At 35.8% G+C, this 12,250-nt stretch overlaps 1 protein-coding gene and 1 non-coding gene across 2 annotated transcripts in view; one reads left to right on the top strand and one right to left on the bottom strand.

The window, feature by feature from the left end:
- Positions 1 to 12,250, bottom strand: part of Nkain2 (sodium/potassium transporting ATPase interacting 2) — a 1,206,208-nt gene that overhangs the window by 697,322 nt on the left and 496,636 nt on the right. Inside the window, exon 4 of the mRNA XM_032895265.1 lies at positions 51 to 188. Within this exon, the coding sequence (XP_032751156.1) occupies positions 51 to 188 (138 nt within the window). The remainder of the gene's footprint in view (positions 1 to 50; positions 189 to 12,250) is intronic.
- LOC116894861 lies at positions 4,093 to 4,199 on the top strand. The gene has a single exon (XR_004387075.1). It is a non-coding gene; the product is annotated as a U6 spliceosomal RNA (small nuclear RNA).

The raw sequence follows: 12,250 nt of genomic DNA on the forward strand, positions 1-12,250 counted from the left end.
CCATCTTTCTCCAGCTCAATAAAACAGATACATGCAGAAAGGATACTTACTCCTGTTATGTAACGAGGTCTGTATTGAATAGTTCCAAACAAACCAAGGATGACGATGATAATATGTACAAAATTTGCCAGGATAGGTGCCCACTGATATCCAAGGAAATCAAATATTTGCCTCTCTAGCACACAAACCTAGAATAAAAAGGAGAACAGAATAGGTCAGCACAAATGAGAGATACCACACAGTCAAGCTAAATGAATCACTGTGACATTATAAATATCGAGTATAACTATTGTATGTGGTATTTTTAACAGTGAGAACAGGATGTTCCTGTAGATTGCATAGGAACAGCATCTGAGTAACTTGTCTTTTAGGGATGGTTCTAGAGAAACATTAAGGACTGTTTATAAGATGTCATCTGCACAGTCACAAAAATTCATATTTTATGTGCGCTATTAAACACTTAAGGTCATCAACCAAAGGTATTTAAGTCTCCATGCAGGGCTTATTGTGTTGTCTTCAAATGTCACACTGTGAGCTGGGAACTGATACAAAGGAAAAATATGAAAGAAAGCTAGTGAGCTACTAGAATTCTGTATGAAGATCCATGACCAACAGGCTGCATGACTCATTTCTTCTCTGAGTGTCTGACCTTTTACTGAAAAGTGAACATCAGCAGATGGGAAGGCCTTTTCCAGTCCTAACACAGTAGAATTATAAATTAGTTTTCATTATGTAGGCAATGTAAAAGAAAGGTTGAAAAGAAAATATTAATGACAAATCGAAAACAAAAATCAGTCATTGTTTCAAACACAAGACAGTTTCTCTTATTTCTTAAATCACTTTGCAATTAAGACATACAAAAAATTTTAAGTAATGAGAAGATAAAAAAAAGACAACCAAGTAACACCAACAAACTTTCAGTAGCTCTGAAATTTCATTTTTCACTAGATAGTGAAATAAAGATTTCTGGGAAATCCTTCCTTGGACCCAAAAAATAAGCAGCCCATTGGCTTTATTCTTGCCTGGTCTCAAGTGGATAATAGGCCTATTGTTTGGAAAAACACCTCACAAATGATCTCAATACTCTACACTAGGACTCGGAAACATTCAGCCATGATTTCAAAGGAAACGGAGGTTTTAAAACCACCTGTTTTACTAATATCATTGTGATTTAATGAGGGTTGTCTTCAGCAGGAAATACTGTATTTAAGATAAACACATTTGGGGCCAGTGAGATAGCTCAGCAGGTCATAGTGCTTATTGTATAAGACTGATTATTTCAGTTCGATCCATGGAACCCACAGTGGAAGCAATAAACTGTCTCCTATGAATTGTCCTCTGACTTCTACACACATGCTATGACTCATATTGATGCCCATGTGCATGCACAGATACCTACCTTCAATAATGCTTCCTACCCTTCCAATATCCCCCCTGCTCTTCCTTTCCTCTATCTCAAATTAATACATAAATTCTTTGTTGTTATGAGTGTGTATGTGTGTGTGTGTGCATGTACATTCTTAAATAAACTGTTCAGTCCATATAATGTTACCTGTATGCAGTAAAAATCATGCATATGGCCTAGTTTGAAGAATTCTTGAGTGGGCATCATTCCCCTATCAGTGTTTTAGCTTAGCATCAGACTTCCTCCTGAGGACTTGGGAGGAGAAATTCTCAACAGCTGTTTGCATAATACCCCCATCACCTAAAACAAAGCCTGAACTGTGAAATGACTGTAATTATCACAGACTCAACTGAAATAGATCATTGACATTGTATCTTTGCAGGGTCAGAAGTAGAAGAAGAAAAAGAAAGAGAAGAGGACGAGGAAATAAGATGAGGGGGAGATGATGGCAGTAACGATGATGGTGATGATGTTGATGATATGGTATTTGTTCCTTTGTATATGCTAAATCCATCATAGCTCCAGATAGCAATACAATATTTTGATTGACTAATGATAACAGAAAGTCTGTAGGGCTTGAATATACTAGTTATATAAACATTGAGATAGTATTAGGAAGTTGAGACATTCCTTCTACTATTTTGAGTATTTAGCAAGATAAGTAAGATTTATCTGTCACACAGGACAATGCTGGATGAGCACTGTGTGTGTACCTCAATAAATAGAGCCAAGGATTAAGTTGTTCTTTTGACAGAACAACTTCTAATCATGTATATGAAAGTTCATTTCAACATTGAGCTTCCTTCGTTTTTGCCTATAAACACCAAAGAAAGACAACAGCAAAAGCAAAAATAAAACAAACAAACAAAGAAACAAAAAACCCTGAAGTATTTGTATTTGAGCATCACAACTGTGAGGACACAGCAGGGGAAAGCATTGAGCGTATCAGTCAAGCAGTGGAAACTTTCTGAACAAATGTACCAATTGCACAAGAAGATTATAATTATGATGATTAATTATAAAAACAAATAGACAATAAGGTACTTGCTAAATTTGCAAGACTAAAATGAAAATTTAACAATATTTATTAGGTTCACATGACAAAACAAATTGCTTCTTCCTCAAGAGATTATGAAGACAGAATAACCTTATAAATGATGTCAAATGTGTGTGTGTAATCACACACACACACACACACACACACACACACACACACGTCTCTTCCTTTCCCTTGTTCTACTGTATACAGTAAATAGCTTTATCACAAGTGCTGTAGGTTAAAGCTATACTAAAGCATTGGACCCATTCAGTGAGTCTAAGTGAAGTAACAGTTTTTAAGCATAGATCAGGTTTCCTCAGATTTTCTTTCCTCAGAAATAGTCATAAATATAAGCATAGTACTGGTATTGTTAAAAACCTCTTCTATGTCCTGGAAAAATACATATCCATCCCCAGTCATGTGCAAATACAAGGAAAGAATCCTGATCCTCAGATTTTGTAGATTAAGGATTCTAAAATGCTAAATGTCTGACCTCCCTGAGGTAACAACAATAGTACTTGAAACCAAAGTACCTAGCTAGTATAGTGTCTGTAGTGCAGGAGCTGAAGCGATGGAGAGAGGAAAATCCTGGGTACTTGCCCAGGATTACATCTACCCAAGATAGCAAGTCCCAGGTTGCAGTGGAAGAATGATTGAGAAAAGCATCCAACATAGACTTCTGCCCCTCCAAACACACACACACACACATGCATGGTATGAACACATATACACACTCCATGTATCCTTATGTTGTGTTGTAGTCTGATGATAGAAAATATGTTGTTGAATTCCTCTTTTTTATTTTATTTTATTTTATTTTTTGAAAGAGTACAGAGAACCTTTACCTATAATTTCAGTTTGTCACATTATCTTATTTCTGGTGAAGGCAAAACTCATGATTTGCTTTTATTTTATTTATTGCTTCTTTCAATGCACTCTTAGTAGTATTCTGTTTTTATCCATAGAGATGTTCAAATTCATTTACCTGATGTCCTTCAAATCATCTGTTATATAAATGCAAAGTCATTGCATTTGAAAAGACATAATACTATTGTTTATGCCCCTGCCTTATTTTCACATAAAATATCAACCACAAAAAGGATTTGTTATTGTCCCTTTCTTATACATAAATTTTGTTCTCCATTTTAACTTCAACCCAATGCCATTGTGTCATTATACAATACCATTAATTGCCATTAACACCTTGGTCCACAAACAATGCTGCCCTCATTACTACTGTTATGGAGTTTTTAATTTGAACAAATATAAGGGCTAATTCCTGATGAATAATGTGACTGACGATTGCAGTCGAACTTATTATGCATTTATCATTATATTATATATAATGATAATCCCTATTTGGACTGGTACATTACTAGCATACATTCATTTTGTGTTAAATTTCAACAAAAGAATTGAAGACATTTTTCTTTTAAAAAGTGCCTAAAATGCAATTCTCTTTTTCTTTTTCTTCTGATATTGTGACAAGAATTTTCCTAGTCTCAAATCATAAATATGGAGTAATTTTCCTTAAATATTTTAACACGTTGGAGAAGCCAAGCAGTTTCATTGTCCTTTCAAAGGTCATCTTTGCAAACATGGCAGACTACTGCAGACTGCATAGAGTTGCAATAAAATAAAAATGCAGGTGATCACTTTAGCAATACATATACTAAAGATGGAACATTACAGAGAAGATTAGCATGACCCCTGTGCAAGGATGACACTCAAATTTGTGAAGCATTTCATATTTTTACACAATAAGAAGGTCAAAGATAAGGATAATAGGTAGAGAAGAGAGCAAAGACTCCCAACTTAAAAAGTCAGTAAATATCTTCGATAAAATTATAGAAGAAAACTATGCTAACCTAAAGAAAGAGATGTCCATAATCATACAAGAAGCCTACAGAAATCCAAATAGATTGGACCAGAAAAAAATTCCTCCCATCACCTAATAGTCAAAACACCAAATGCAGAAAACAAAGGAAGAATATTAAAAGCACTAAGGGAAAAAAGGCTAAGTAACATATAAAGGCAGACCTATCAGAATTATACCAGACTTCTCACCAGAGACTATGAAAGCCAGAAGATCCTGAGCAGATGTCATATAGACCAGAAGAAAACACAAATGCCAGCCTGGGCTACTATATTCAGCAAAACACTCAATTAACATAGATAGAGAAACCAAGATATTTACACAATAGCTTTCTACAAATCCAGCTCTACAAAAAAATAATAGATGGAAAACTCCAACACTAGGAGTGGAAAAAAAAAACACTAGAAAATGCAAGAAAGTAATCTTGCAACGACCCAAAAGGAAAACAGTCAGAAAAACATAATTTCATCTCTAACAACAAAAATAATAGGAAACAACAAACACTATTCCTTTAATATCTCTTAACATCAATGGATGCAATTCCCCAATAAAAAGACATGGACTAACAGATTAAATACAAAAAGAGAACCCAGAATTTTGCTACAAACGGGAAACACACCTAAGTGACAAAGACAGGTTTTACCTCAGAGTAGAAGGTTTGAAAACAATTTTCAAATCAAAGGGTCTGAAGAAACAAGCTTGAGTAGCCATTCTAACATTGAATAAAATCAACATTCAACTGAAAGTTATCAAAAAGATAAGGAAGGATGATTTATATTCATCAAAAAATCCACCGAGATGAACTCTCAATCTTGAATATCTGTTCCAAATGGAAGGGAACCTACAAAAAACCTTCTTTGCACCACCTCATGGAACGTTCGCCAAATTGATCATATAAACAAACCAGGCCCCAACAGATACAAGAAGATTGAAATAACCCCATGCATCCTATCAGATCACCACAGAATAAGGCTGGTCTTCAATACTAAAAAAGGGCAGAAAGCCCACATACACATAGAAGTTGAACAATGCTCTCCTCAGTGATAACTTGGTCAAGGAAGAAATAAATAAAAGAAATTGAAGACATTATGGGACACAATGAAAGCAGTGGTAAGAGGAAAACACATAGCTCTGAGTGCCTCTTATAAAGAAACAAGAGAGGGGTTGGGGATTTAGCTCAGTGGTAGAGCATTTGCCTAGGAAACACGAGGCCTGGGTTCAGGCCACAACTCCGAAAAAAAAAAAAAACCAAAAAAAAAAAAAAAAAAAAAAGAAACAAGAGAGAGCATACACTAACAGCTTGACAGTACACCTAAAAGCTCTAGAACAAAAGGGAGCAAATATACCCAGAGGAGTAGAAGGTAGGAAATAGTCAAACTCAGAGCTGAAATCAACCAAGAAAAAACAAAAAGAACTATGCAAAGAATCACCTAAACCAGGAGCTGGTTCTTTGAGAAAATCAACAAGATAGATAAATAAACCCTTAGCCAGACTAACCAGAGGGCACAGAGACAGTATCCAAATTAACAAAATCAGAAATTAAAAGGGAGAAACAGAATCTGAGGAAATTCAATAATTATCAGATCCTACTACAAAAGCCTATAGTTAACAAAACTGGAAAATCTGGATAAAATGGACAATTTTCTAGACAGATACTAGATACCCAAATTAAATCAGGATCGAATAAACGATCTAAACAGTCTCGTAATTAGTGCAGAGTTCTATTTTTCAATATCTATCTATCTTAACAATAGTCACAAATATACCTTTTTAGATGACCTAATACCAATAGTGTCCAAAGAATTCTACAAAATAAAAACAAATGGAACACTATCAAATTCCTTCTATGAAGCCATAATTGTGCTTATACCTAAACCACACAAAACCGAAGAAAGAAAGGTAATTTCAGACCAATTTCCCTTATGAATACCAAAGTGAAAATACTCAATAAAATTATCGTAAACCAAATCCACGAACACATCAAAATGATCATCCAGCATGATCAATTTGTCTTCTTCTCGGGGATTTGGGAGTAGTTCATTATATGGAAATCCATCAACACAATCCTCTAAATAAACTCAAAGGGAAAAAAACCACATAATCATCTCATTAGATACTGGGAAAGCATTTGACAAAATTCAACACCCCTTCATGTTTAAAGTCTTGGAAAGATCAGGTATTCAAGGACCATACTTAAACATAGTAAAAGCAATACACAGCAAACCAGTAGCCAACATCAAACTAAATAAAAAGAAACTTGAATCAATTCCACTAAAATCAGGGACTAGACAAGGATGCCCATCCTCTCCCTACCTATTATATATAGTATTCAAAGTCCTAGCCAGAGCAATCAGAGAACAAAAGAAGGTCAATGGGATACAAATTTGAAATGAAAAAGTCAAAATATCACTCTTTGGAAATGATATGATATTATACTTAAGTGACCCACAACATTTCACCCGACAACCCCTAGAGTTGATAAACAACTTCGGCAAAGTGGCCTGATATAAATTTAACTCAACCAAATCAGAAGCCTTCCCCTACTCAAAGGATAAACAACAGGCTGAGGAAAAAATTAGGGAAATGACACCCTTAACAATAGGCACAAATAACATAAGATACCTCACTGTGACTTTACCCTAGCAAGTGAAAGATATGTATGACAAGAACTTCAAGTCTCTGAAGAAAGATGTTGAAGAGCTCAGAATATGTAATGATATCCCATGATTCCATTGACAGAATGAATATAGTAAAAATGTCCATTTTGCCAAAAGCAATCTACAGATTCAATGCAATCCCCATCAAAATTCCAAATTAATTCTTCATAGAGTCAAAAAGATCAATTTGCAAATTCATTTAGAATAACAAAAAACCCAGGGTAGGAAAAAACTATCCTCAACAACAAAAGAATTTCTTGAGGAATTACAATCCCTGATCTCAAGCTGTATTACAGAGTAATAGTGATAAAAACTCTATGGTATTGGTACAGAGACAGGCAGGTAAATAAATGGAATAGAATTGAAGACTCAGAATGAACCCACACACCTATCGTCACTTAATCTTGGACAAAGAATCTAAAACCATCCCGTGGAAAAAAGATAGCATTTTCAGCAAATGGTGGTGTTTCAGCTGGTGATCAGCATATAGAAGAATGCAAATTGATCCATTCTTATTGCCCTGTACAAAGCTCAAGTCCAAGTGGAACAAAAACTTCCACATAAAACCAGATCCACTGACACTATTAGAAGAAAAAGTGGGGAAGAGCCTCAAACACATGGGCACTGGGGACATTTTTCTGAACAGCACACAAATGACATGTGCTCTAAGCTCAAGTACTGGCAAATGGCACTTCATAAATTTGCAAAGATTCTTTAAGTCAAATGACACTGTTGTTAGGACAAAACGGCAACCAACAGATTGGGAAAAGATCTTTACCAATCCTACATCCGATAGAGGGCTAATATCCAATATATACAAAGAATTCAAGAAGTTAGACTGCAGGGAGACAAATAACCCTATTAAAAAATGGGATTCAGAGCCAAACAAAGAATTCACAGCTGAGGAATACCAAATGGCTGAGAAGCACATAAATAAATGTTCACCATCCTCAGTAACCAGGGACACCCAAATCAACCTGCAATTCTACTTCACACCAGTCAAAATAGCCAAGATAAAAATTTCAGGTGTCAACAAATGCTGGTGAGCATGTGGAGAAAGAGGAACATTTCTCCATTGTTGGTGGGATTTCAAGTTGGTACAACCACTCTGGAAATCAGTCTGGTGTTTCCTTAGAAAATTGGATATAGTACTATCTAAGGACCCATCTATACCATTCAAGGGCATATACCAAAAAGATGCTCCAATATATAACAAGGACACATGCTCTACTATGTTCATAGCAGCCTTATTTATAATAGTCAGAAGCTGGAAACAACCCAGATGTCCCTCAACAGAGGAAGGGACACAGAAAATGTGGTACATGTACACAATGGAATGCTACTACTACTCAGCTATTTAAAAAAATGAATTAATGAAATTCATAGGCATGTGGATGGAACTAGGATATATCATCCTGAGTTAGGTAACCCAATTAAAAAACCAAAAAAAAAAAAAAACAAAAAAAAACAAAAAAAAAACATGTTATGCATGTGTGGATATTAGCCCAAAAGTTCAGATTACCCAAGATACAATCCAAAGACCACATGAAGCTCAAGAAACGGATGACCAAAGTACAGATGCTGCAGGCCTTCTTAGAAGGGGAAACAAAAATACTCATATGAGGAAAACAGAGACAAAGATTGGAGCAGAGATGGAAGGAAAGGCCTTCCAAAGTCTGTGCTACCTGGGTATCTAACCCATATTCATACAGCTACGAAACTCAGACAATATTGCTGATTCTAAGAAGTGCACTCTGACAGGAGCCTGATATTGTTGTCTCCTGAGAGGCTCTGCCAGAGCATAACTAGTACAGAGGAGGACGCTAGCAGCCAACCATTGAACTGAGAATGGGGTCCCCACTAGACAATTTGAGAAAGGATTGAAGGACGTGAAGGGGTTTGCAACTCCATAAGAACAATAATACCAACTAACCAGCGCTCCCAGGGACTAAACCACCATCCAAAGAGTACACAAGGACAGACCCATGGCTCCAGCTGCATATGGAGCAGAGGATGACCTTTTGGGGCACCATTGGATGGAGAAGGCTGAACCCCCAATGTAGGGGAATGTCAGGGCGGGGAGGCAGGAAGGGGTGGGTAGATGGGTGGAGGAACACTTTCATAGAAGAAGGGGAAGTAGGGATAGGATAGTGGATTTATGGATGAAAAACTAGGAAAGGGAATAACATTTGAAATGTAAATAAATAAAATATTCAAAAAATGTCTAAATGCTGTGGAAGCAGGCTATTGATGAGTGATTTTTTTTCCTCTTACATATCATCTCTCAAACATATAATGGAAACCTGGCAAAATGTATAAAACCCAGTTCTCAAACCTTGTTCTCTCTATTGTCATTTTTAAGTCTCTTCAAATGCAGCAAAATGAACATTTATTAAAAAAGCCTGCATCCATACAGCTAACATCAATAAAAACTTATGGTTTTGAGTTAGATGCTCAGAAATCTCATGGTGGAAGCAAAGGAAAGAACTGATCTCCGCATATGAACCATGCCCCCTGCATCATATAAATTGCTTACACACACACGTTTGGGTGGGCAAGCATGCATGCATAAAATAAATAAATACATGCAAAATATTTTTAACAAGATGAAGGTGACTCCACATTGAAAATTATTATAAGAACTTATTAATGATTTCACATGAAAACAAAGATTCAAACAGAAACTATTATGATTTTTACAGAATTGATTTTTTTTTCTGTGACCTGAAATTCTGACACAATACATTTGTACTAAAGCAGACTTAGATTTTTTTCTTAGTAAATTTAAAGGTTTAGCAACAAAGAGTTAATCTGGTTGCCCCTACTATCGATAATAATTTTATTTAAATATAATTTTCAATCTGGAACCTAATGTTATAGTTGTCATGATAATGAAATAATTACTTCTTTCTTACATCTGTTCATTGTGCAGAGCAATTTAAAACCATTTTATAGTCAACGCCCATGTTTTCAAAAGACAAGCTGATGAACAGCTGATTGGTATTATTTGATTTAAAAATATAAAAGAGAAAAACCTTGTCATAAGCAACAAAGTATATTAATGAATTAACTTACAAAATCATAACATTTCTTTATTCCTGTTCTCTATGTGCATAGGCTTGTGTGTGTGTGTGTGTGTGTGTGTGTGAATGTAAGATGAAATCACTAAACATTAATTGAATTTTGTAACTGAGGTTTTTTTATTTGATGCCAAAGAGTTATATTAGTATTTCCTCATTATATATGAATGTCTATCCTCCTACTGGATTGGGTATGTTCACATTCTGATGTCACAATTACTATAATTTAATCAATAATTATAGTCACTATAGTTAGAACTTTAATGTTTTCAATAGGGCTTACCCTAAAACTGTACAAAAAATTATCAAGTCTTATGTTTGTTTTACATAAGTGTACACTGACCATCACAAAGGCATACATGTTTAATATCTCGATTATAGCACTAGGTGCAATCCCTGATTTCTAACACATATACCCTTATTTTCAGCAAGGAGCCATCCACACCTGAACATACTAGATATTTATGGTATGTTATTTGCACTTTGTTAGTAGTTTTGCAACAGTTGCTTTTCTAACTCAATAGCAAAAGAAATAATAAGGTTCTTTTTTCTTGGGACAGGACAGAGACAAACCCCCACTCCGAAAAAAACAAACAAACAAAAAAACCTGGTATCTATTTTTATGCCTGACCTCTTTGATCTTCAAATAAACGAAGGTGTCATCAGCCATACCAAACAGACATAATTATCACTATTGCTCTAGCCCTACTAACAGTGTCATTCAGGGTACAGATGATGGCACAGATATATCAGAACATTTGTTTTGAAAAAAGCTGAACTGATATTTTCTGCTATCAATGCAGCTAGCAAATAGTATTCCCATGAAGCTACGAGCAACACTATGTATTAGAAGTGTCTTGGCAAACTCATTTTAAATCTTCACGGCTTAAGACTCCTTTACCAGGTTTTAAATCTCAGTATATCCACGTGAAATAGAATAACCTATCCATAGGAGAGGCCATTTTGGTTGAGATATCCCTGCTTTGATTCCTCTGTGGAGTCTATAATTTTGCTCTGAGAAAAAGTAACCTCTCAGAAGACCCAGGACACATCAAAATGACAGTATTTCTAGGGAGTTTTCATGTGTCAATCTAAGCACATTACAGGTGTGAGTTTGGAAATTCGACACAGCCACTAGACCTTGAATCATCTCTTCAAGACATGTCAACAAAGTCAAAATTCAGTCGATAAAGAAAAAAGTGAAATAAGCAAAATTCAGAGGAAGCTATGCAGCATTTAGAAGACCTCAATGGTAGAATTTCACATCATACATTTTATAATACATATATATATGTATATATATATATTTCTGAAATATATGTTATACCAGAAATTGGATCAGAGAGGGTCTAGAATAAGTCTATCAGATAGATCTTCATTATGCTTACATATATGTTTCTGATTCACTATTGAGTTTCCCAGTATTCACCCAGCAAATATAAGCAGTCATCGTTCTGTGACCAAAGGCTTCTTCTTTCACTGGTGATCAAGAAGGCCATCCTTTGCTACATATGCAGCTGGAGCCATGGGTCTGTCCATGAGTACTCTTTGGGTAGAGGTTTAGTCCCTGGGAGCTCTGGTTCGTTGGTATTGTTGTTCTTATGGGGTTGCAAATGCCTTCAGCTCCTTCAATCATTTCTCTAATTTCTCCACTGGGGACCCCATTCTCAGTTCAACGGATTGCTGCTAGCATTCGCCTCTGTATTTGTCATTTTCTGGCAGAGCCTCTCAGGAGACAGCTGTATCAGCTATATCAGGATCCTGTCAGCATGTACTTCTTAGAACCAGCTGTATGTATATGGGCTGGATCCAGGAGGGGCAGACTCCGAATGGCCATTCCTTCAGCCTCTGCTCCAAACTTTGTCTCCATATCTTCCCATATAAATATTTTTGTTCCCCCTTTTTAGAAGGACTGCAGCATCCACACTTTGTCCTTCTTCTTGAGCTTCATGTAGTCTATGGATTGTATCTTGGGTAATTCGAACTTAGGGGCTAATAGCCACTTATCAGTGAGTGCATACCATGTGTGTTTTTTCTGGGATTGGGTTATTTTCATTCAGGATGATATTTTCTAGTTCCATGCATTAACCTCTGAATTTCATGAAGTCATTGATAGCTATGTAGAACTCCATTGTGCATATGTACTACATTTTCTGTATCCATTCTTCTGTTGAAGGGCATCTCGGTTTTTTC

Source organism: Rattus rattus, chromosome 2 (assembly GCF_011064425.1).
Source record: "Rattus rattus isolate New Zealand chromosome 2, Rrattus_CSIRO_v1, whole genome shotgun sequence".
In the NCBI taxonomy this organism is placed as follows: Eukaryota; Metazoa; Chordata; class Mammalia; order Rodentia; family Muridae; genus Rattus; species Rattus rattus.